This window comes from Zootoca vivipara, chromosome 11 (genome assembly GCF_965207765.1).
Source record: "Zootoca vivipara chromosome 11, rZooViv2.hap1.1, whole genome shotgun sequence".
NCBI lineage: Eukaryota > Metazoa > Chordata > Lepidosauria > Squamata > Lacertidae > Zootoca > Zootoca vivipara.
Genome location: NC_142594.1, coordinates 2,976,444 through 3,003,643, shown reverse-complemented (window position 1 = coordinate 3,003,643; position 27,200 = coordinate 2,976,444). Strand labels below are relative to the sequence as shown.

Sequence of the window (27,200 nt, the reverse complement as noted above, 5' to 3'; positions counted from 1 at the left end):
ATCTCCAGCATGCACCTGCCCAATAGTGAACAAAGGCTGACAGCATTACACCCCCTGGGGAGGCAGATTTACTGGGAGCCAAGTCAGGCGGAAATATTTTCCTCCCCTCTTTTGGGGGCCTTGAGAATGCAGAGGAAGACTCTCCTGATCTGAAGGAGGAGGTGCAAGTAGCACCCTATCATGCCTATCACCTCTATTCCGAATGGAAAAGAAGGGACAAGACTTGGAAAATTGTTGGGTAGTATGAAAAAACTGAGTCTGGCATGACTTTTCCTTAGGCTTGTTGGCAGAAGATAGGGCCTTCTTATCCCTAGTATCCACCAGGTGAGGTTTCAGAGATTCCCCAAAGAGTTTGGACCCCGAAAAGGTAATGAGATCATAAAGGATTGTGATGCAGTGTCAACACCCCACTGTCGTAACCAAATTGTCCTATAGGCCACTGTGGAAGTAGCTAAGGACCATGCATTAATTGCAGGGCGTCCATGGAAGGGTCTGCAGCCAATGCTAAAGCATAGACCATCTTTTTGAAGGGATCATTAATAAACTTGGGAATGTCTGCATGTGATCTCATCTCTACATGAGAAACAGGACCACGCCATCAGTGGGCAGAAAAGTTACAGACATCAGCTACTACTGCCGCATTTGCTCACAGAGAGATCTTTGTAGTTCTCCTTTGTTCAGAAGAGAAGGCCAAATGGGTGTCTAATCCTAGCATCCAACGATAAGTAGACATGTTCAATGTTGTTGTTTAGTCGTGTCCGACTCTTCGTGATCCCATGGACTAGAGCACACCAGGCACTCCTGTCTTCCATTGCCTCCCGCAGTTTGTTCAACATAAGAGGGGCTAAATTGGTACAAATATGAACTAAGCATGAAGAGCAAATGCTCTTTTGCGCATCATGGGTTTTTGAAGTGCTATCTTTTGAGACCCTTTGTGGGCACCATAGAAGGTATAAGCAGGGCACCCACATTGGTGATACCCAGATGTACCCTGATGGTGCCATATAGATAAGTACTTAATTCACTTTAATATTATTTAGGACCTTTTCAGTTTGGGTTTTCGTTTTCTTTGCCATCCCTTGTCAGTGGCTCAAACCAGAGCCAAGGGAAAATGGAATTCAGTACAGAAGGCAACACTGTGCTAGAAACACAGTGAATGCAAAGTTATTAAATTAAGGACAAATTGCATACACTAAATAAATAGAAAAGGAAACAGAAGGCAATCCAAGCTGTTGTGCTTTGTCTCACATTTTCAGATATTTAATACCCTGCAAAACAGTTTTATCATAATTCTGCGGTGGTTGGCAGGAATGTATTTTCTTAAATCCCCCCTCTACACATGCAGGCCTTTTTACAGCTGGCTTAACTGATCAAGTAGTAACTGTTTATATTGCCTTGTATGAAAACATGTCAACACTTGGAAGAGTGCCCTGGCACCCACTGAGTTCAGCGATTACCAGGGCATGGGGGTGGGGTGGGTGGGAGCCGAGCAGCAATCAGTGCGCAGCAATGCCCTGGCTCCTGCCAAACTCGGTGGGAGCCAAGGAACTCCTCTAAGTGTTGCTGCCCACTTAGGTTCTCTGGCTGGGGACTGTGTGCCAGAACTCCCCCCTTTTGGCGGGGGCAGTGGGGGGGGCAGAGCACTGCCTCTTGCACTGTGACTACCTGAGGTGGCTGCTTCCCCTGGCATCACGGGTGGGCTGGTTCTGTCCATATCCATTGGTACCTCACAATACAAAGCCATCTTGTTCTTAAAAATGGTCTTTGCCCTCACATATTAGCAGCTCTCACCTAGCAGGTTTTGTTGTGAGTAGGAACTGCTGAACGAAGAAGAGCTGAAAAGAAAGAAATCAGTGGGAACAATGAATATGGTTGCTGTTCCTTTTCATTCACAGCTTTAATAGGCATTGAAAGCTTGTTAGCTCCTTTTTTCTAGTTGACTCATTATGGCAGCCATCAGAAGATAAATTATCATTTTCTGGTGTTCCTTGAAGATTCTTGTTTTAAAATACCAAAAAAGAATCACCAGTGGGTCAAAAAGGAGTTTATATGTAATCTGTCTTGTCTTCTATATGATTCATTTCTAAAATTCCTTTATTGTAGGACAAGTCCAATGAGAAATTTTGACTCATTTAATGTTGAATGATGAACTCTCTAATGTTGGTGGATGAGGCATGACCCCTCTTACTACTGGTTATTTTAACTTTTTAAAAGAAAACTGGCACTTGGAGACTTAGGGAAGTTAAACAGGAAAAAGGTTTTTAATTTTACAACAAAATTGTTGAAATAAAAGATGTGTCAGGAGACATAATTTTCAAGATACAGTAACCCCCCCCTCTCTCTCACACACACCCCACCCCAATGGATGTTATTGGCTTCTAAACAAGATGGGAAACATACAGTTTATATTCTCTTCATTTCCTTAAACTAATTGGAGGGATGGTACAGCTTAGGTGTTAATACTTGCATTCTTAAACAAGGTGGTACTTTCTATCAGTTTCCCAACCTTCTATAGCTCTCACTCCTGAGGCTCCTCTAGTAGTATAGCAGACCCAGAGGGTCACCACACCCCTCATAACTGGTCTGGGATTCGTCTCTTTCCAGAAGATCCCTCCCCTACTTACTGAATGGAGACTCGTGTAGAGTGTTCCTCACACCTCTAGTCCTGTCCTCAAATCTGCTTCCCAGCTTTTCTCTTGTCTGTATAATCCTAAGAAGACTTAAGAGCTTCAAACTAAGCCCAGAGACTTCCTTCTCTGGATGGAGACATCTTCCTCAGACTGGATCTTACGCACCCCAACCCTCAACTGTGCTGACTTCACCCCCTCTGACTAGCTGTACCTGCAGCCAATCAGAAGGAGGCTACAGCCAAGCACTCTGGTGGAATCCCGTTGCATGGCATCACCAAACTCTGGTCTACCAGAGCTTTCCAGCACAGTGGATAAAGGAAGCAACAGGATAAGAATTAACTGGAAGGAGTAGGAGGGAAACCCATTGCTTCCCTCAATAATATTAAAATACAGTGGTACCTCTACTTATGAATAACTCTACTTACGAATAACTACTTACGAATATTTCTACTTACGAATGGAGCTCCGTCCGCCATCTTGGATGCAGTTTAGATAGGATTTTTTCTACTTATGAATTTTTAGATAGGGTTGCTTTGACTTACGAATTTTTTCTCCCAATGCATTCCTATGGGATTCAACTTACAATTTTTTTCGACTTACGAATGTGCATTCGGAACGCATTAAATTCGTAAGTAGAGGTACCACTGTAATATCAAACAATATTAAAGTTGCACCCAACCTCCATGTTGGCCATTCTCCAGAGGAGGACTGAACTTCTTCAGCTCAGTTCATGAGGTTTACAAAGAAACCTTATTTGTAGGGACAAGCCCTCATATGCAAGCTGTAAGAGAGTGTAAGAACAGCCCTGCAAGCAAGGCATAAAGGCCACAGTTCTTCCTGTGGATTGTGCTCATCAATAGGCACTCAGATGGATGCAAATCCCGAAGAGAGAAGTGGCATTTTGGCATTGTGGTATTGGTTCTGCAGAAGAAATGAGCCCTTTAATTTCCCCATTTTGCATCCTGTTTGTTTGTAATATGATAGCCCATTCAATGTTAAGATTCATCATTATGAAATCAAGTTCAGTTCTGCATCTCAAGAACTGCATCTCAACTCCTGCAATTGTTATCAAAAGGGAGGAATAAACAGAGGAATTGGCAAACGCTGAATATATTGTAATGTAAAATGCTATGTTATAGATTATTTCTAGGCCACCTTTTCAGCCAAACAGCCCTTGACACAGTTTACAAAAGTTAACAGAAATACAATTCCATGCTATATTTTAAGCCCCACACTTGTCTTCAAGAAAGTCAAGAAAGCGAAAGAAATTATTCCTTCCTGTTCAGGATTGGATAGAGAGTTCTAATGGCCCTTTACCTTGCATAACCAAGAGACATTTAATACGCAAGATACTTAGCACACATTAAAATTATTCTAAAAGCCAAATGCTTTTAGCTTTCCAAAATGCAAATCATATTAATGGCGAAAAAGCAAAACTAAACTCAGAGAGCAAGGAAGACAAATTAAAGCCAATAAAGTTTGCGAGGAAAATGTGTTCTAAAAGAACTACCGAAGACTATTCTGAAGCAATGCAAATGTAAGGCACTTATTAATAAAATGCTAACAGGAACTGTTGCTAGTTGTGGTGCTGTGTCATATCCTAGGACCTTATCACAGTTTATATAGACTAATTAAACACCTGATGCTCCCACAAAAAGCAACAGGCAAACATTATTATACCTATTAAGTACAAATAAAGCAAAGTTGTGATGTTTAATTACAGAGAACACTTCATTAACAAATAGTTAAAATGTTACATTGTCTACTATGTTTGGAACAAAACTTTAACATTATTATTTTTTAAATTAAGGAGAGATTAATGGCACCTGAATTTGCCAAAGCAGTGAGCCCAGAGGTTTGCAAACAGCAGATAACATTAAATGGGTAGTTAAACATGCAACAATGAACCAAGAGTTAAAGGACATTCCTGGTAACAGGGTTCCCTCCTCTAAATGGGAAAAATACTGCTAATGAGAGGTGACCCATATGGGTGAAGCAGTAGCCTAAATTGCTAGAACTCTGGATGGTAACACTTCAGGCTGGAAGTGGAGTATTTGAATGCCCACACCCAAGAAGCCAACAAGAGAGAAACGCACCAAACAGCGACAAGAAGTTGTTGCCTACAAGTTTCTGTCCTCCAAAGGGGAAGGAATCATTTACAAGGGTGTACAGTATCAAACATACAGAGCCATCATCAATCACTCATCAGTTACAATTCCCATTTGCATCCATTTATCTAATCTCAGGCTACAGGAACTGCCATGCTTAAGTAGTTCCAAAGTACTTTACTAAAAAATGAAAATGCTGGCGATTGCCACAACGTAATTATCCTAAAACGCTGCTGCACTTCGAACTTAATTGTGTCTCCTTTCAGGTTTAATTTTGATTAAGAATATCACAAAAACACAGACTCAGCAACAAAAAAGACAACTCATCATCATCAATCCATTTTAACTACCAATATTGCCAATATCTTCCACCTAATAGGAAGAACTTCCTGACAGTAAGAGCTGTTCAGCAGTGAAATTTGCTACCAAGGAGTGTGGTGGAGTCTCCTTCTTTGGAGGGCTTTAAGCAGAGGCTTTAAGCAGAATGCTTTGATGGTGTTTCCTGCTTGGCAGGGGGTTGGACTGGATGGCCCTTGTGGTCTCTTCCAACTCTGATTCTATGATTCTCAGCAGCTCAGTGTGGGCAGAGAGACCAAATGTTGGCAGTCAGCTGGCAAAGACGAAAGCCGATGGGCTTCATTCACCAACAAGTTGTCTATATCAAAGGAAAATGCACTATATTCAGGATTAGCCAGTGCCGCTGAATAAACTTGGCGAGGGGAAAGGAGCTTCAACTGAGTTGTTGGGGCAAGAGAATTTTGGGCTCCTGCATGAATGTCTCTGGAAAACTGCCTACAGTTCTCCCTGCTGCCCACCAACTTTGGAGCCAGGGCCAGATGTTTGGGCATCCTGGTGCTTTAAAAATAGAGAAAGTACCCGAACTTCTATACATAACAACAACTGATGTTTTAAAGTTATCGCAGTTTATTCAGAATAGCTGTGAGAGAGCTCTATAATAACCTAGCAGCTCAATCTGTACACAGCCTATTTGGGCAATATGCAAACGAGCTCCTGCAAAGTATATACTGTTAATCCCAACTGCTCAACACCTCTGATTAGGAAATAAAAACCAAAGAAAAGGGGGGACTTGGAAGCTCTTCAGATGCAATTTACCCAAACAAAGAAAATGTGGGTTTTAAATTGTAGAGCTGCAAAAAATAAATGTCACTGAAGAAGTACGCAGACCTTTCAAGGCATGGATTTGTGACAGGGGGTTATGGTGGTAGACAGAGTGTGATGTAGCAGTCAGAGCAGAGGCTCCCAAGCTCCTGCCCCCCCCCCTCAATGGACCACTTGAAAATGGTTGGGTCTTAGCAGGCCACTTAATTATTTTTCTGCCTGTTTTACCAATTGTAATGTGCTGTGCTAGATGCTTTTTTAAATTTTAATTGTATTTTTATTGCTTCTTTGATTTCTTATATATTGCATTCCACCCCAATTACAATGTAAAAATAAAACCAGCAATAAAATACAATTAACATCAACATGAATATGTAATGTGATGGATGCGCTGCCTCCATAGCTGCCAAGTTATCCCTTTTTATAGGGATTTTCCATTATGCTGAATAGGCTTCCTCGCGAGAAAAGGGAAAACTTGGCAGCTATGGCTGCCTCCCGTCTTCAACCAGAAATCCCGACACTGTGGACCAACCGAATGGCACTTTGGGACTGCTGGTGGTCCATTTGGGGAACTCCTGGGTTTGAGTAATGTGCCAAGACTGTGGCCCCCCCAGGTCCAAACCTTCACTCAGCCGTGAAGCTCACTGAGTGACCTTGGAGCAGTCATTTATTTCTCAGCATAACTTCCTCACAGGATTGTACCCAGAAGAAAATTAGGAGGATGGGGGAAGAAACCATGTATGCTGCAAGGTGGGATTATCACTGCAGTAAATAAGCTTCTCTATAAACTGAAGCAAGCTTAGGGAACTGGGTATGTTTAGCCTGGAGAAGAGAAGGTTAAGGGGTGATATGATAGCCATGTTCAAATATATAAAAGGATGTCATATAGAGGAGGGTGAAAGGTTGTTTTCTGCTGCTCCAGAGAAGCAGACACAGAGCAATGGATTCAAACTACAAGAAAGAAGATTCCACCTAAACATTAGGAAGAACTTCCTGACAGTAAGAGCTGTTCAACAGTGGAATTTGCTGCCAAGAAGTGTGGTGGAGTCTCCTTCTTTGGAGGTCTTTAAGCAGAGGCTTGACAGCCATATGTCAAAAATGCTTTGATGGGGTTTCCTTCTTGGCAGGGGGTTGGACTGGATGGCCCTTGTGGTCTCTTCCAACTCTATGATTCTATGATTCCCTGCCGGACTTGCCCTCGACCGTTCCCTTCCCTGCCAGCATGCTCGAGATGGAAAGTGCCCCTCCATGAAGCCATGCTCCTAGCTGCTCAGAAATGATGTAGGCCCTAAGTGAGGCAGGCAGCATAGCCAGACCTCCTTCCATAAAGGGGACACGTCTACAATTAAACACATCATTACAGCTGTAAGGTCAGGCCCCGGGGTGCACTGAAACAATTAATGATTTCCATTCTGGTTCCCAACAGTATAGAAATAGCTCCACACTGTGCATGGGTACACTGACAAACACACTTTATAGATTCTAATTTAGCATTTATTGACCATGACGATGCAGCTGATAAATGTTCTGACTGTGCAGGTTCATCACACACTGTGACCACAGATGGCATTTGTAGTGTAGTAAAAGTAGCAGACATACTATATGGCCTGCACAACTTTTTCTGTAGATGGCAGTGTATGTCAAACTATGGGGTTTTCTTCCCCCAGAAGGCAGTGAAAACTAATCCAAACAGAGCATCCAACACAATATGTAAAGAATGCTCACTCAGAATCACAGATCATTTCACAATATTAAGCTTCTGAAAACAACACTGGAAAGCTACCAGTAACTGGTGATTTCATCACTAATTGCCTACTGTTAATACCAGGCAGGTAGTGGTACTGCACAGAATTTTTCTAAAATAAAATGAAAGAGAAAGAATAATAGAATCATAGTACAGTAGAGTTGGAAGGAACCCCAAGGGTCATCTAGTCCAACCCCTGCAATGCAGGAATCTCAGCTAAAGCATCCATGACAGCATCCGAGAGAGAGAGAGAGAGAGAGAGAGAGAGAGAGAGAGAGAGAGAGAGAGAGAGAGAGCGCTCTTTTGAGGAATAGATTATCGTGCTTGGCACAAACTTGGAATTCACTACACAAAAGAACTACCTTCTTGGGCTAGACCAAACAATTGACAAGTTTATCTTGTGATGGGCATGCTAATTTTCTGCACAGTTGCAGCAAGACAGTAAGTGAGTCAACAGCAGAAAACTAGGAGCAGCCTTTCCCTAACCAGAAGGTATGAGAAATCTTTGGCAAGTCTGTTTGCCTTCTTTGGTGGCTGGCTCTGCAGGCGGGCCATGGGCCTCACCTATGAACCGGCATATGGCAGGACAGATTGACTGCCTGCTGCCAAATTGGCCAATGGTGGCAGGACTTTGAGGGAGTTCTCCTGGGTGCAGGATCTACTGTCCAATGGCAGTACTTGGCCCCGTGCCCAGGGCCAGGATAAATTCCAGGCCTGCCTGGACACCTGGCCTCTTTTCACCGCACTGGTCCTCCCACCTTAGCTTAGGGCTTTCGTGGACGGTTTGCAATGGACGTTTGTTGGCTGCCATATTTTGGGGGGTGGGCAGGAATTTTCACACCTGGCAAATTGTCACCAGCCAGCTGGCTTTTGCCTACCTCACAGCAATTCTCACAACTTTGAAAGGCAGATAGGCATTGGGTAAACTTAGATATGGATTGGAGGAGAGGTTGTAGCCTCCGCCTGCCCCTCCATGGGTAAGGGTATCCTGTTAAAATGATCCAAGAGGAGTGTCTCCTGTCCAATACCCAAACGGGGGCCAGAGCCATACTCATCCAAGGGGAACCACTTAGGGGATACCTAGATTTGATGTGGGTCATAAGGTGTCCCTTCTAGTTGACTTTACCCTTCATGTCACTGCCAGCAGATGGGCTGGAGTGGAGTGGTATATATGCAGCTACTTATCCTTATGCCATTGGCAAAAGTGTCACATCTGTAACCATTAAAGTTGTCATCCCATAAAACCAGTATGCAGTGTGATGTCTAGTTATTTAATCCTTAGGGAATGGGGTGGTCATGGGGCCTCGACACGCAAATGACTATTCCAGGAAAAACTTATGGGACAAGAGGAAAAAGGTTTGGCCAACGACTTTGGAGAGAAGTGGTTTGGCTTTCTAACTCATACGCTGCAACAACTCCTCCAACACTTTATGGCAGGACCTATTGGGCTAAGTATTGAATTTAAAGTACCACTGCCATCCATGTATCGCCTTGCACCATATGATGTTGTTTAATGTACTGTTTCAAACTTACAGTAACTCTGGCAAAGAAAAACTGGTGCTCAGCCCCGCTCCTTCAACAAACAAATCACCTACATGCACCCCAAACTGAAACATGAACAAAATAAGCAGACCCCCCTACCAAGCCCAACAGCCACTCATTTTAAAATAAAGATTAAAAAAGGGGAAGGGCAGAAGGACTTGGTGAACACCACAGTGTCCGCATTGGGATATCAGGTCTCTACGAATGTAACAGAGAGACCGAATCTTACAGTGCAGATCATTTAATCCAAAGGGAAGGAGAGAAGGAAGAGGGCTTGCAGAGGGATTGGTGGTTCCTTCTGGATAAGAAACCTAAGAACCTGGTTGTGTCTTTATTCAGGGGGGGGATCACATGTGGAAGGCCACTTCTGCATCTGTATGGATCTAGGCAGACAAAACAGCAATTTACTCAAAGGGAAAAGCAGCAGATCTTCCTCCTCTGCACCAGAGGGAGACAAGAGATAGTCAGGCCCTTTCTGTTGGCTGGGGAGCAGCAATTACTGCATGGCTACTCCCTCTCGGAACTGCTTACGAGAAGGTGAAAACCTTCCTCTCTTGTCCAGCATGTGGTGCTGAGAGGTATATATGCCAAGGGCACCACTTTAAACATTATGGCTAATTGCTGTTGAAAGACTTATCTTCTACAAATTTGTCTAATTTTTTAAAAAGCCACATAAGCTACTCGACAGCACATTTCTTGGGCAAGGAATGAATGACATCCTTTTGTCTGTCCTGAATCTATTACCTCCATATAAATTTTTAGAGGAAGGAACTACATTAGTAAAATAAACAACATTTTGATTGTGTTATTACCATGTAACACCAGATGGCACTGGTGAAAAAAAAATCTTTGCATTTTTCCAAAGCATTTTTCTTTTGTTATATTGATTTCATTTCTGACTTATTTATAGTTCCCCCCATGTGTAGATCCACCCTACATTACAATGAAACTATACCAAAAACATGCATAACTCCACTCCTAAGGTTTAAATTTGTGAGTGGTGGTGGAAGGAACCATATCTGAAAATGTAGGGGGAATGGTAAGGATTTGAGGTGTCTATCTTGTTTTATGGAATATCAGATAATTCAATTTATGATTGCTGTGAAATAGAATGATGATTACAAATAGAGCGATACTTTGCAAAGAGGAGTTTTAATTTGAAGGTAATTGCTAGCAAATTTCAGAGCTGTTAACTACGGAATAAAAGGACAACTGACTCTCATTCAGAAATCAGCATTTGATTAGGGACTACAATGTGATAATAAGGGCATAATCAAGATGTGGAAAAACCTTTTGATAAATAATGTGTGAATGGCATTTTTTGACAACGTACCTTTGCTTTGTACAACAAATATCTGATTTCCCCCCGTCTGTCAAACTTCTGCTTCTTTTCAAATATCAGCTTTATCAACATTCCTTATGTGCCTGATTTCCAGCTGTTCTGCTTCAAAATTAGAAGCCTTCCCTTTGATGAATGTTCATGCAGCTGATTAGAAAATTGCCTTACAAACAGAGCCCTTGAGCAGAAAGCCAATCAGGAGAGATACCACATAATGTAAGAGGGGACCTTCTGGATCAGACCATTTCACTAGTTCCAACAGAGGAAAGCATCTGCCTGGATGCCTTCCCAAATCTTCCTCCAGAGTTCAGATGACCTTTCCATCCTCCCCCTCATTTTCTTCTTCTTTAAGGGAAGGGGATCAAAGCACTGTGCATGCTGCTCACATAGAGCATGTGTGCATGCATATGCCTTTGTCCACTTCTTAAGCTGCTTTTACCCTCTAATGCACTTCTCCACCCCTCCCAAAGGGACATGCTCCGCAGCAAGAAAGCCTTTCCAAACCAAGAGAAAAGCAAATCCTCCCCCTCTGTACGAAACTCTCATTGTCAGGCTGTGACTAGACTATCTAGTTCAGGCATGACCAAAGTCTGTTTCGGGGGGCCAAATCTGGCTCACCTGTCGGTTTAATCTGGCCCCTGTGGCAGTTTATCTCTTGGGGTAAAAAAGCTCAACAACTTCAATCCTAAAAAAGGTCAACAACTTTGGTCGGCCCTCACGCATGTTCACTTCATCAAATCTGGCCCTCTTTGAAAAAAGATTGGGCCCCCTGATCTAGTTCTATCGACAAATGTCAGGAAATGCAGGACAAATGGGAATCGCTTCACCAGCCCCCTGCCAAAGGTGAAGCAAGTTTGCCAGACTTGTTTGGCAGGCTTAATTGGTGACTTCTGATCTAAATTAGAATAGTACAGTGGTTCCCAAACTCCCACCGCAAGGGACCACTTGAAAATTGCTGAAAGTTTTGGCGGCCCACTTGATGGTTTTTATCCCTGTTGTAATGTGATGTAATGTGCTGTGCTAGATGCTGTATGATTTTTAATTGTATTTTTACAGGAACCCACCCTGAAATAGTGGATTGCTTGTTCTCACCATTAAAAACTAGCAAAGTGACAGCACAACAAAGAAAAGTCACTTTGCAAAGCACTTTGTGCACAGATTCCCAAAGAGTGATTGATAGGTGTTAGGCAAGCAGCACACAGAGTGCTTTGCAAATCCCATGCCTAGCGCTTTTCAAATGCAGCTGGTTGTCAGGGGTTTGCAAAGCTGCACAAAGAGCTGAGTAAGCTCTTCAAACTGTCTTCCCTCACCCAACTTCGATGTGTCAGATGATTGGCACCTAGGTGGTCCTGCCTACTTTCAAGGTTGGCTCCCGGGGGTAGGAGGGAAAAGATTTTGTCCACTGGGCCAAAAATGGTTCTATTGGGTCCCCTCTGTCTATTTGCTTGCCGGCACTCTCAGTGAACCCTTCAATGCTACATCATTAAGAGCATCCCTCTCAGGGGTGATCTTGGGAAAGAAGGTGAGGGCTCTCAATTTCCTTGTTCCCAAAGCAGCAGGGTGTTCTCTGCGGCGAGCAGCCAAGTTCCCCCACAAAGAATACCCCCCCGCTCCATTTCGCAGGGGATGAATACTTGTTTAAAGAAATATTTTTAATGAATGAATGGTCTCTTAAACGGGAATATTCAGCTCAGACTTAGTGTAAACGAGTAGAAAAAACCCTGAAGATTAATGGCTTTCACTTAAGATTTATAGTGTCATTTGCTCTGTTCTAGCCAAAAGAAAATTCAATATTGAAAAGTAATATTTAGGAGCTGTCATGTACCTGCATTTCCATATTTAGATAGAATAGCCTTGTTTCCCCCCCACAGCCAGATTTTTACACTTCTGGTTTACAAGGAAAGCATGTTATGACTAAATGCTGTTGCGGTGTATCCCTTGTAAACTGATAAAGATGTAAACTGTAGGCACTGCATTTTATTTTTTTTAACTTTAGTTTAGCCACGTTGCATGGAATAAATCAATATCTGAATATGGAATCCTACATCTATAAAGTAAGGATTGTCTTTCGATATTGAAGGTGCTGCAGGCCAGAGTACCTGGAGAGATGCACTCCTCAAAGCACGCCTCCTTGTCCCTTCCTTCCAGCTTTTTCCTGCAGCGTGTTTCATGGGGATTTGAACACAGCTGTCCCAATCCAAGTCAGATATGTAATCTGCTACAGCAAACTGGCTCTCCAGAATGAGGAAAAGTAGGGTTGTTGTAAAATGCCAGGAAATATATATGTATGTTTGTTTTGAACTGTTTCTAATATTGAATTTTAAATTACTGCAACCTGACTTAGGGTCTTCTGGTGAAGGAAAGGTAAGAAATCAAATTTACAGTTATAATAAGATATATTTTTCATAAACGGCAAATAATGTCATTTAACTACATGAAATCTTGCATGGTATTGGATCATAAATGCTACAGCTTCACCATTCCTAATGATTTTGAAACTCAAGGAAAAAATATGGAAGCAGAATTTCAGTGTGAAATACTGCTATTTTTCATATCATGTCAGTTTGGAATCAACCACTTCCTAGAGGGAATCTGGCACCTGGTTTCCCCCCAATGATTCCTTCATTCCTAGGCTGAGCCTGAGAAACCAAGGTTTTTGATTGCTATCACAGAACTGAATAATGTGTATTGTTGTTGCTTAATTCACAGGGAGGAAAGGCTATTATTTTCTGCTTTATTATCATTTTTGGTATTAAATGTTTAAATGTAATAGTGTATTAGCCTCTCAAAGATTCTTTCTACGTATAAATATAACAACAACAACCATATCAGCAATTTGCATATGAGTGCCGAATAAATATTTTACCTTTAAACGGCAATTTATTTCCGTATTTAATATTTGACCTATCTCATTTCTTGTCATGGATCCAAAGAGGGCTACACACTCAATAAAACATTATATTTAATAATGTCACAGTGTGGTAAGGATGTTTACATGTCTGCTCACGATGCTGTGGCTCTAGAAATGGCCTTTTCTTGCATGTCGGGGTGTTTATGTCATGGAAATTCTACTCAATATTGATCCAAAGCAGAACCCCAAAGTTTGTTAGCAGAGTAAAAACTTAACACGTTGCAGGATCCTCAAAAAATAGACCAGAGGCAATTATATTTCATCCAGCAGAACTTTACTGCTTTACTGCTACTGAAGGCAAATGAGGCTATTTCCTTAGTAGGAATGTGTGTACCAACACTGTTTCCACAAACAGGAACAATGGCTGGGGTTCAAGTCCCACAAAGCCAACTGTGCAATTTCCTGGTAGTCAAAGTGCTATGACGCCATGACTTATCAGAAGTGCAAGATGGTAAGGCCAATGCCAAATCCAGTTGCAGGTAGTTCCGAAGGTGGACTGCAGCACATTTCATAAATCGGGGGAGGATGTTGAGATTCATTCCCTGTCCTGCAGTCATCGGATTATTGTTTATCATATGACTGTATGCGTTTTCATTCCCACAGAGTGGATGTGACGTAGACAGGATGTTTGTCTTACTGTTTTGTTCCTGAAGTGGAACTGTTGTTCCTTTGTTCTCTCTTCACTGCCTGCTATGCTAGAGAGCGGCAGCCATGCTGAACAGCTCTGAATATCTGAGCTGGGCAAACAGAGACAGACTCTGCATTTTGCCACAATAAAGCAGTTTAGCCTTATTTAATGGCTTGTGTGTGTTGTTCTTCATGCTGGGAACAATCACATATTTGATTGCACCACCGGACTCAATAGTAGCCGGGCATGTAGCCTTGACATGAGTCAACAGTGTGATGCAGCAGCTAAAAAAGCCAATGCAATTCTGGGCTGCATCAATAGGAGTATAGCATCTAGATCAAGGGAATTAATAGTACCACTGTATTCTGCTCTGGTCAGACCTCACCTGGACTACTGTGTCCAGTTCTGGGCACCACAGTTCAAGAAGGATACTGACAAGCTGGAACGTGTCCAGAGGAGGGCAACCAAAATGGTCAAAGGCCTGGAAACAATGCCTTATGAGGAACGGCTTAGGGAGCTGGGTATGTTTAGCCTGGAGAAGAGAAGCTTAAGGGGTGATATGATAGCCATGTTCAAATATATAAAAGGATGTCATATAGAGGAGGGAGAAAGGTTGTTTTCTGCTGCTCCAGAGAAGCGGACATGGAGCAATGGATTCAAACTACAAGAAAGAAGATTCCACCTAAACATTAGGAAGAACTTCCTGACAGTAAGAGCTGTTCGGCAGTGGAATTTGCTACCAAGGAGTGTGGTGGAGTCTCCTTCTTTGGAGGTCTTTAAGCAGAGGCTTGACAGGCATATGTCAGGAATGCTTTGATGGTGTTTCCTGCTTGGCAGGGGGTTGGACTGGATGGCCCTTGTGGTCTCTTCCAACTCTACGATTCTATGATTCTATGTGTGCACTGGCTTTGTCCTTGCCCTGGGGCAGTCTCCCAACTGGCTCGGGCGACAAACGCTAAACAGAAGCAAGAGGAACAACCTAGGTCAGTATACCACTCACATTAGGTTTCTAAGCAAGACATCAAGTGAGGATGGAGTCCAACACTTTGTGGGTGTAACATTTTGTTTAGAAAGTCCCCATTGTTTGGCCAAGCATTTCTAGAGAATTCATTTGATTCAGTGTTGGCCATTTACTCTATATTTTATGATTTCATTTTTTAAAATAGATTTTAATGATTTTATTGTACCAACATAGAATAGAATAGAATAGAATAGAATAGAGTAGAATAGATACTTTATTGTCATTGTACATAGTACAATGAAATTGAATGAAAGGAAAAGCACTGAGCCGCTGGAACTGTGTGTGCAGCCATCTTGGAAAAACATCATGTTTTTCTTATGAGTTGGTGGTTTATAAATAAAAAATCTACTCTATATTTTGGAAAGTTGCTTGTCTGCATGCTTGCTTTGCATCTCGACACCTCTTAAGAGATCATAACCAAAATTTGACTGATGGCTCCTGAGATCAAGAAGCAAGTTTGGATACAATTGCATGCCATTTGGAATCAAGATGGTGAACTGAACTTTTGAAAACTGCACTTATTTTAACCAAATTTTGCATAACTGTTCCTGAGATCAAGGAGCAAGGTTTGTCTGTCTTTGGATACAATTGGATGCCAATTTGAATCAAGATAGGGGACTGAACCTTTCAAAACTGCACTGCTTTTCTGGTTTCTTGGAAAGCCCAAGCAACGCTGGGTACAAGGCTGCTTACACACTTATAAACAAAACAAAAGAAACAAACAAACAATGGCACCCAGAGTCTCTCAGACCTGCTCTGACTCAGATGGTCCTGGGAGGCAGGTGTAAGTAAGCCTGCTGTGTGACTATCGAAGATAATGGCTGCTCTCTCCTCCATAAGCTTCTCTGCATGGTTTCTTTTTACTTCCATCCTTTCTGCAATCTCCTTGGTTTCTGTTTCTTCTTCCAGTCATCAGCATGCTTCAGAGTATTCTCCATTTCACCCTAATCTACTCAGTGGAAACTCCTATGACAATGCCTAAGGGCCAAAAAGGGTGGTGTCCCAGGTATCCCACAGGACGCGACACGGCACAAGGTATTATCCTTAATACAGTACCACAGTCTGTCTTAGAGCATGTTGCAAAGGCACATGAAGCAACAGTCCTGCTGAAGGTGAAACTCGGAAAATTAGAAGATCGTCGAAAAGTGCATTTATTTCAGTAACACAACTTAAAAGGTGAAAGGTTACAGGGAACCAGGCAGAGGGCCTTTTCGGTAGTGGCTCCCACCCTGTGGAATGCCCTCCCACTAGAGGTCAAAGAGAACAACAACTACCAGACCTTTAGAAGGCATCTCAAGGCAGCCCTGTTTAGGGAAGCTTTTAATGTTTGATGGATCTCTGTATTTTAATGTTTGATGGATTTCTGTGTTTTAGAATTTCTGTTTTGTTGGAAGCCGCCCAGAGTGGCTGGGGGAACCCGGCCAGATGGGCGGGGTATAAATAATAAATTATTATTATTATTATTAACCAATATATGAGATAGATGCATGACATGCAAAGCAAGATATGCCAAGCCTTTATTTGTTGTAATTGTAATTATTTGTCGTTAGGCGGGTCAATTATAAATGGATTGTAATCAATGAAATGTAATAGCGATGTTTATTTTTGTATTATTGTAACTATTTGTTTTATTACTGTGGAATTTCCAAAAGAAAGCATTTGTAAAAATTAAAAGAAAAAATAATAATAAGTTGCATTACTGAAATAAATGCACTTTTTGACGATATTCTAATTTCCCGAGTTTCACCTGTAAGTTCTGTCCCACTGCTAGCTGAGAGACCTCTAGGCAACCCTGTATCTGATGCCTTGAATTCTAGGCTTAGGCCTACTTTGCATTTGTCTGGCTTTCTGAATGCTACAACTGCTCTGCACAAGACCAGCCTTGGCATGACTGCAATATCTGCCCTGCTTAAGTGTATTTCAAATAGGCTTCACCATGCAGTAACTGATTGGTCCCCCAAAAGACACATAACAAAATATTTGCAGATGAAGCAGCTGCTCTATTGCTGAGTTCCAGGGTCCAGAGAGACCATGGCCGTGGCATCAGGTGTGACTGTCTTTTACTTAAAGAACAACTGCGGCTGAGAGAGCAGCAAATGGCTGCTATAAGGGATTTGAAACAAAGCGTTCTGACTAATAAACTGAAAACGAAACAAAATCAAATACAGATGGTGGACAGGTTGGATCAAGTAGCTGCTAAGGGAACATTTCACTTAAGTTGGTTACTGCTTACTATTCCAAGTAGGTTGGTGATAGGACTTCTAGATGAAAAGAATGTGCTTTTTCACTGACGACTGGTCTCCATCCTCACACACCAAAGTTTACCATCTGAACTCTTCTCCCATTGCTATTTCGCATCACTAAATCATCTTCTGTCCTTCACCAGAGCACAAAGCAGGGCATGATAGTAAACAGATCATAACTATTTCCTTTTAAAAAATAAGTATGTGGAATAGAGTGTTTAACCATATAATGGATCTGATCTCCATTGAGCTACCACTCAAATCCATTCTTTAGCAATGGTTTGGGTAGGTCAATATAGGCAACAGAGAGGGGGGAGGGATGCAACACCCTGACATTTTCTTTTTACTCAGTCAAGGTCTTAGACACACCTGAGTGTTTATTATTCAGTTTAAAGGACATGTTCAAAAACACGATTGCCTAACATACGTTGTAATATGTAACAATTCAAAATGAACCTCACCAGTTTAAAATGTGAAATGGCAGACTTCACAGCGCATTTCACTATGATGTTCATGCCCTTCCAAATGTGCCCTAGAGATACTTTGCAATTGTCATTCACATAGAAACTTAATTTTTTTAGAAACCTGGAGGACAGTGCTGAAACCAGAAGTATGTCAAGATCAAAAAGTAAATGGGGACTTGTGTCTACCAGGAAACTTTCTGTCTCTTGAAAATGTGAAATATGTTGGAGTATATCTGCATATTATGTAACTGAGGCCCAAACATTTCACACTGAGCTCTTGATTGAAATTCAAGCTCTTATTTGAATGATAAAATATCATCTATACAATGCCTCTTCTCAGTGTGCAATGTTTGTTTTCTGTGTTGTAGGGCTGTCAGATGTCTGGATTGTTCTGGACATAGCCAGGATTCGCCCATCAAAAATGGTGTCCGGGTAGAATTTTCAAAAAGCGGCAAAAACCTGTGTGTATGGCAGCCCATATTGGAAATGTTGATTTTTGGATATTTTGCCAAAACAAACAAACAAACAAACAATCAAACCCCAAAACTCCCACCCCAAAAGCTTTGGTGTCCACATTTTGAAATATGGCAACCCTCTGTGTTGGAAAGATCACTTTATATCATCTTCCAGGAAACAAGTTTTCAAGAACATAAAGAGCTCACCAAATATACTTGCCAAGAAAGAGAAAAACAAGTGTGTCACAAAAACAAAACATGTTTTAGGAAGTTCTCTCTTCTATAGAGTGTCTTTGCACTCAGAGATTCTGCCTGCAAAGTTGAGCTTGGGAAGCCCACTGTAGACACACACACACATTACACCTTTTTTTTTTAAAAAAAAAGAGACAGAGAAGTCTAGCCTGAACTAACATTCATTGATTTCCATAGAGTTGGACATGTAATCAAGACACCCAGTTTCATTTCCTATTATTGCTGGAGGGAGAGTGCATAGATTTCATTTTTGATTAATATTCTCATCAACTTGTATTTTCTTTATTTCTATTTGGTATTCCGTTGCTTTCTAAAGGGTCATTTGTAAAATGTATTTGCTGTATTACTATTCTGCAAGCTCTCAAATGAGATCTCTCTATATACGAACTTTATACACAAACTATATTATCTATCTCTACTAAAACCACAGCACTGTATGACATTTGCAGTTCTAGTATGCAACATTCAGATATTGAAAGTAAGAGGAAAAATAGATGACATCAAACATCAGCTGCTACTTAGCACCACCAACAGTATCCTGGACAAAAAGATTTAAACAGTGAACTGACCAGATGGATGTTGTTTAGAAAAGGGGTTTTGCAGCATGTTACTTGGAATGATTACTTCGAAATCAGACTCAGCACATGCCCATTATGCAAAGGACGGATTTCATTTGGGAAAATTCTTTCCCCCACATCAACAGGTCACAAGAACCAGGTTCAGTGTGGTCTTGAAGGGTGGAGAGAAGCAGTGAACAAATGTTAAGCACCCTGAGCATTGGACTGGCGAGCACTGGATTACCCATAAAAAAACTTGCCAGAGGGAACTTGAGAGTGAGATGCCTCCTTGGCAGTTTCACTGACTCCAAAATGGGTGGGTTATACAAATCTCTCAGGTATGTTGGAAATGAAGAAGAGGGCCTGGTATAGCACTGACCCAGTGTTTACAGCCAGACAAGTGTTTCCCATCCCAAGTGACTGGGAGGAAGGGTGGTTCCTAGTATTTTGGTAACAAGGACACTTGCACCAAGTCTAGAGCGGCTGTCTTTCAACTAAATAAAATGCTACAGATCATCCATGTAAATCAATAAGCTTGTGACTCATAGTTCCACACATTTATTGCCTAGTCCTTTCATTCCAGGATGTGTAGAAACAATGCTATACATTGCATGTGTGTCGCCATCAACACCTGGCTAACCCGCACACAACAACCCCCCCCCCATTCAAAAGGAGCATATTACAGATCTGAATCAGTGTTGCAGTTCACATGCATGACTGGTTTAAATGTGTAGAACTTGCCCCCTCCTCCTCCTTCACCCATCTTTTTGAAAATAATATACTGAAATCTACTGCCTGTTTGGGATAGCTATCTGCAATATAGGGGAGCAGATAAGGAGCAGAAAACCACAAATTTATTCCCTGCAGCTTTTTTGGGGGGGGGGGGGCAAATAAGAAATGAGAGAGGAAATAGCATCTTATTTTTCCTATTTTGCCTTTCTTATTTTCAATGAACTATCTATGATAAAAGGACCTCCAGCCATATACTTTTTTCCCCAGAATTGAGAAACAAATGACATAAAACAAGCAGTTCAAGGCAAAGGGGGGGGGGGGGGCTTTTAATAATCTCTATTGTTCTATTATTTACCTGTCAATTTTATGGCTTGTAAAGTATGAGATTTAGGCCTTAGAAACCTGCTCTCCTTGAAGAGTAATGCATTGGAGAGGGTACCATATCAAGACCTCAACAAACCTTTTACTGAAAAAATAGAATTCTCAGGAGGCAAACACATTTCTCTCTGTGATGATGCAAGTTTATATACCGTGAACCTTATTCTGCCTCCCCCCCCCACATGACTGGAAATGCCATCAAACATGAACTTTCTTCCTATCCTCAACCTACAAATAGCAAGCATGCAAAGGTCTTATAAGACCCCCCCCCCAATACTCAGTAAACTTCCTGGCCAACCCCCAGCAGCCTCAAATTTAGCAGTAATGGGCACACAGCTGTATGTTGTAGGCCTGCTCTATGTGATTGGAAACCCAAGAAGGCTTCTCCATGGCAGAAATGCTGTGCTTCACGGAGGTTGGAAAACATTTGAGATATGCCGAATTACACTTAGTACTTCACTGGTAATATTAGATTTGCCTGCAGGAAGAAGAATGGTACTATTTCAGTTACTATTAATTGGCCTTTTGTTTTCAGGCTAAATGCAATTTCCTCGCAATGCAATGATGGGCTGATAGGGTGGTTTCGGCACCTACATAATAAACTAGAAGTAAATCATTGCCACATATTCTCTTCCGACACAGAACACCCCTCCCCCCTCCCCGGAGAATCTGGGAAACTGTCCTAAAAGGATGAAAAAAATATGTCTGGTAGCAAAATGCCTTCCTTACTGAGATTCCACTTCAGGCCTGTTGTTGTGACACAGTCGCAAGAGTTCCCAATGGGAATGAGGCCGCACCAGTTGCCTTCTAGTCCTGTGTTTACACGTAGTTTGTGTTTTCCCTGTAACACAGAAAGAACTTGGGTTTAGTGTCCACTGATCAGGAAGCATATGATTATGTAAACAACACACTTTTAAGCACAAAAGAAGCTACAGATTGAGGCACATCACTGTCGTTAAATTGTGATGTGGAACACCATGTGCCTAACACTGCAAATCCATGCAAATTCGTTTGGTAGAAATCCCTCTTAAACTCAACCAAGAGATGATTAGGGTCAAAGTGATGCCTGGGTTCCTCCCAATAGAACATGACATGTTCAGTTGATTCCATCTAAACTCTTAATGGGGTCTGGAGACATGGCTGCCACCAGATTTATTTATTTGATTTCTTATTCACCTTTCACTGTAAGTTTCCAGGGGCAGCAACAACGATATCAGCATACAAGTCAAACAGTGCATACAATTACAAAAGCAAGGAAACCAGTTCCTAACAAATGCAGCACATTACCGATTAAACAAAACAGAAGAGGTAGGTCCCACAAAAATACTTTTAACTGTTAAAGGCCAGAGTAAAGCGTGGCGGGGGGGGGGTCCTCTTGGTAGCAGTTCATCAGGGATGACAACTCCCCGTGGTTTCAGATAGGTGCTAAACAGCATGAGGACAAGACGGAGCCCTGAGAGATGCCACAGGACAATTCCTATGGCAATAAACAGTGCTTACCCCCACTACTTTCTGAAAATGGCCCTGGAGGTCAGTGTTGAAACACAGAAGCATCGTGTTTCCAACTCTCCAGAAGGATAATGTGGTCAACGGTGTTGGAAGCGGCAGAAGCAGACTTAGGGCAACATGACTGGCTTTGCTGCACAGGGCGCTGAACTGAGCAGAATGGAAGGCAAGAGGCTGGGAGGGGGACACACACCAAATTTTGGCCTTGTACAGGATGTGCTGAAATTTGAAAGACAAAAAAAACCCCTGCTAATAGCCACCATAGCTAATTGGAATCACTAGATTAAGTGGTAGAATAGCTATGAATTTCCATGCCCAGGGCAGGGGGGGTGAGACAATGGGGAGGGCTCTTGTCTTCATGCTAGTGCTGTGTTGAACCTTTCACTCCCTTTATTCTTAGCAATCTGAGAGAGTAGAGGCTGGGGAGGAGAAATTTGAAGGAATTTTGCGTTAGGGTGCACATATGCACTGTTGAAAAATGACTGATGAGTCTGCTTCTCACCGCAACATGCTTAAAATGCCCCGCATAAATGTACAGTGGTATGGGGCTCTTTATACACACAGGCTTTCTTCGTTGCAACACTACCTAGACTGCAATGTTGCATGGTCACATGGGCATCCTAGGAAGTGTGCAAAAAAAGAAGAAGACCGTGTGTGAAGAACCCTGTGCCACAATGTGGGGCAAGGCAGTAAGAAAAAGGACCCACAAGACTACTGGGGAAAAAACCATTGAGATTTTCACCCTACTTGTGAAAGAGGTAGGAAAAAACCCAGTGGTTTTTCCATGAAAACAGTGGGCAGACTTGGGTACAGCTCTGCTTGTGAGCTTTCCAGAAGAACCTGGCTGGACTCAAGGAAGCCCCGATCTGATCCAGGAGGCCATTTCTTATGTTTTCTTACTTATAGGTTCCACAAAATCTTAGGTTTACAAATATTTATAAACTCAGCCCGGAAGGATCAGTACAATGGATGTCAAATGAGGTCATATAAACAGCATTTTAAAATTCTCCAGGGTTTGAGAAAATACTGTCTATGCCTTTTAAAAATATATCTTAATTTATGGCTGCAATAGAAATCCCTTGTATGACTTAAAATATAGGAAAATTACTAGTTTTTACTGTGCATTTTAGGACAATCCCTTTGGGGTGATAATGAGTTGTAATGGAGTGGAAAGCTGACGAGAGTTTGTTATTTCTGTTAGTTTTTGCTTAGAGTTTGTAAGCTTGTGAGTTCACGGGAAACCGGAGGTACCTCTGAAGCAGAAATTATTGTGAACAATGATGCAATGTAAGCTGAAATTATAACCTTATACTGTATCTTTTAAGGGCTGCACCACTGCTCAATTTGCTTGCCACCCCACAGCTATTGCCACCCCTTAGAGCTTCAATTCCCCACCCCATTCAACTACTAAGCTCACTTTTCACCTTCCCAATCCCATTTCTCAATTTGCCTCTTTTCTATTCTGAAGCCTTGCTTTGCACTACCGGTAATTTCACCTGCACACCCAGGTCCATGCCTCCTTCCCATATCCATGTGCCTCTTCTTCTGTGCAACCCCCCTGCACACAATCTACCCCCATGTTAACCTCCTGCATCTTCCTCCTCCAGCTGCTAAGCACCCAGTTCACCTTCCGCCCATTTACGAAGCCCTCACTCCTGTTTTATGCCCATTGTTGTCCTGCTTACACTGGGAATGGCAGGGCCTCAGGCACATTAGGTGCACTGAAGCCAAAGGTCTTGATGTTGCCACATGCTTGTCCTGTGAATCTTACCTTCCTAGAACAATTACCTTCCTAGAACAATTTTGCCACCTGCAGTAAGGCAAAGTATATGGGGATATAGCTGCAATCCTATGCACGCTTACATGTGTTCTTATAGTTAAGCATCACTGAGCTAACTGGAGTTTACTTTTACATACTGTAAGCATGCATAGGATTGCGTAGCTATTAACTGCAAAGGAGATGAATTTATCTGACCCCATCCATACCAAGATGCATATCTCTCACCAAAGTTGTACACAATTATCAATTGTATTGTTTAATATTTCTTTTAATACATCAGTGGCCATGTGATGATTTTGGTTTATAAATTTTATTATTTAATGTTTCAACTGGTATATTAAAGTGTTTCCATAGCTTTGTGCTGATTAGGTCATGTTTTGATAATGTAAATGTTCTAAGTTTTGTACCAAATTTGTATATATTTTACTGAATGACATTGTTTACATTGCAGCAGCCTTTGGCTATGAGCAATAAACTTGATACCAAGGCATAGGATTGCGGTGCAACAGCACACCATGGAAACCAGTGCAGCATAGTTCTGTGCCACACAAGCTCATATTTGACTGCTTGAAAGTGCGTCGAAGTTCAGCAGATCTTATTCATTAGCAAGTGAGTTTTGGATTGCAGCTGGAAAGTTCCTGGTTTCAATCTTATGTCGATCACATACACATACAGTATCTATTTTTATGTTTTTATTTTGTAAACTGCCCTGTGATCTTTGGATGAAGGGCAGTATAGAAATGTAATAATGATGATGATGAAATACAAATTGGGTTGCTTTAGTATGAAGTGCTGGGAGTAGGGGAGAGAAAGTTATATAAATCCTAAGCATCATTTTTAAGCAGCATACCAAAAAAGCCACTGAGGTGCTGTTCTGAAAATTTCTCTGTTTTGGCTATTCTGAGAAAGTCCAAATTTGCTGAAGAGGGAGCAACAACAACAGTTGCCTACAAAATACACACACATGCTTGGTGACATTTGTTACATAACTTGAGATACTCTTTCTGTTTCACAGTGACTCTGACTGCTAAAAAAGAAGAGAATGACAGAATACTCATTTCTAAAGTCACCGGAAGAAAAGGTTAGCAAGTAATTAGCACATATCTTAGTATTTTAAATAATAAATTTAGTAAAAATTATTCAGGATTTTAAAATGTTAACAAGCAAGGGCAATGCCAGCCGAGAGCTGAAGAAGATACCAGGGTTATCTTTTGCATAATAAACTACAGTGTTCAAAAGCAGAGGCCCAACACACCTTCTACAGTTTCTAGGATCCATCAAGCAAAACCTTCAAATGATATTAGCTACATAGGAACCCATTTTAGACTGCAAGGGTGCAAAGAGAGGCATTTTCAGTCTCCCACTTAACTCCTTGTTGTAATCAACTCACAAAAGTCCAAGGATGAACTCTTTTCAAAGTATTGCTAAGGCAAGCTGCTTTGTGGGTCAGAGATAAATCAGCAAGAGCTGTAGACATTCTTTTTTTAAAAAACCAACAAAGTGGGGGGGGGGATACAAAATGGAATCCTGCACATGATGTCATTGGTAACAAATATGTATGTTACTGTTATTGGCATATGTAACGAAGTTCCACCAAACGGCAGAAAAGATTTGCGTTTTCAGTACCTTTCAACACCATTCAACCTGTGTGTAAACTTATCAGATATAGTAATCTTCCATAAATTATTGTGCCAAGACATAATATTTAAATCATGCGGCAATTTCCATTTCTGGGCAATCAGTAGCCTGGTGGCCATTGACCAAAAAGTTAACAGTTCTCTGGGTTTGATATCCACATTTGAATCCTTATGGACAGATAGCAGCGACAGGATCCCCAATATGTTAGCAATTTATCATTGATAGTCCTTCACTACTAGACACTCCTACTAAAGGTGGTACTAAGTGTTCAGGAGCCCAGAGACTTGCCAACAGTCTCAGCCAGAAGTTATATGTGATAGCTGAACCAGAATTATATACCACTGACAATACACTTTAATTGTATTCTCCCTCATATGCTTTAAAAATGGATCTTGCTGGTTTCCTAGTCTATAGATTTTTTCCATGTTTCAGCATCTATTTCACATTCCACATCTGCCTCCCATATCTTATAAGAGCCTCAAATCTAGTTAGGGACCTAGAGAAAAATCTCATGGGTGATTTCTCATGAAGTAAACAGGATAGCAGAAATAGTGAAATGCAGTAAGGAGGGGCATCACACTTGCAATGAAGAAAATTGGTAGACTGTAGCTCAATTGACTACAGTGCAATTGTACCAGTAGTCTGCAGTCTAGATTCACCCCTGCAGTAGTGTTGATTTAATATCTCAGGGAGTCACAGGTAAGTCAGGATACAGTGGAGCAGAAGCACTTCCAGGTTTTAACATTAAAAGCAAAACAATACCCATTGCCAAGGTGGCTAATTATTCCCTTTTATGCTTTAGTTGCTGAGATACCACCACCAAAACCTGAATAGAGCGTTAACATTTTTTCTTCCGGAGCCAAGTCTGACCATGCTTTAATTAATGTAACTGCTGATAAAAATCATGTTATATAATGTGATTCCATTGATTTTTGTCTTATTAAACCATTTTTGAAAAACTGATCAATCAGAAAAATTGATTCAGTTCTTTTTCCGTTTTCATTTCATCGCTGGTGATGGAAAATAAAGATCAATTTTTAAGTTCAGCCTTTTGAGGAAAACATCTAAACGTGTGTGCGCGTTTTTTTTTAAAAAAAAGCATTTTAACCAAAACAAGACTGAGCTTTTCATAGGATTTTGTTCATATAACTTCATTTTTATGCTTTGCTCACATTAACGTATAGTTTTGATTAGAAAGCCTGAAGGAATAGGAGTTATTCATTGAAAGTGGCTTTTGTGACTAGCAAATTTGTATAGGGGTTAGACTGAGAAACAGCCATGTGGCAATGGAAGCAAGGCTTTAATTCATAACTTATTCACCACGCTGTGGCACAAAGTTGAATGAGAAAAAATGTCTTTGGAGGTTTTCTTCATAAGGATATATCTGAATTTCATCTTTTCTACACAGGTCACCCCCTCTCCCATTTCATTACATACATGGGACTTGGAAGCACCACTATGAATATAAATATTGAATATTCTTATGGCAAGCCCATACCCTTTCACAGACCATGTGGGGGACTCACAAGACTGAATGCTGTTCCATACGCCACCATCCCCAGTGGCTGCATATAGAAAACTAGATGCCAAGTGATTGGATAGACCAGAATTCTACTCTTGACATCTAGTTTTCTGTATAGAGGGAATTGTTTGCATGGAGGAGCATTCAATCCTATGAGCTCTGGAGAGTGAGACAAACCATGAGCCCTTATCAGCTTTCATGCCATGCCAAACCATGTTTTAGCTTACAGCAGTGCAGCTGGAGGAGGACCAGGAGAGGAGTGCATTAGTCACAATGTCCTCTCTAGAAACCTTGTGTGAATCAGTCCAAACTGAATGAAATGGGCCATTGTCGTTCAACGCCTTTATAAATGACTTGGATGAAGGAACTCAAGAGATGCTTATCAAATTTTCAGATGACACCAAACTGGGAGGGGTAGCTAATGCCACAGAAGACAAATCAGGATTCAATATGACTTTAACAGATTGGAGAACTGGGCCAAAACTAAGAAAACGAATTTCAATAGGAACAAATGTTAGGTTCTACACTTAGACTCGAAGATCTACTGTCTTGGGCCCAGTCTTATTCAACATCTTTATAAACGACTTGGATGATGGGCTTGAGGGCATCCTGAGCAAGTTTGCAGATGACA

The 27,200-nt window shown here is 41.5% G+C and overlaps 1 protein-coding gene across 21 annotated transcripts in view; it reads right to left on the bottom strand.

The window, feature by feature from the left end:
• Positions 1 to 27,200, bottom strand: part of TPK1 (thiamin pyrophosphokinase 1) — a 210,368-nt gene that overhangs the window by 26,477 nt on the left and 156,691 nt on the right. For 18 of the 21 annotated variants that reach the window (XR_015946335.1, XR_015946336.1, XR_015946330.1 and 15 more), the window contains one exon: positions 20,853 to 20,964. Coding sequence is in view for 12 of the 21 variants with exons in the window: in XM_060280544.2 (XP_060136527.1) it covers positions 20,853 to 20,964 (112 nt within the window). In the remaining 9 variants the exon portion in view is untranslated. Of the gene's footprint in view, positions 1 to 1,670; positions 1,836 to 20,852; positions 20,965 to 27,200 lie in introns of those variants that run through there. The other 3 variants (XM_088653859.1, XM_088653857.1, XM_088653855.1) reach the window with 2 other exon arrangements.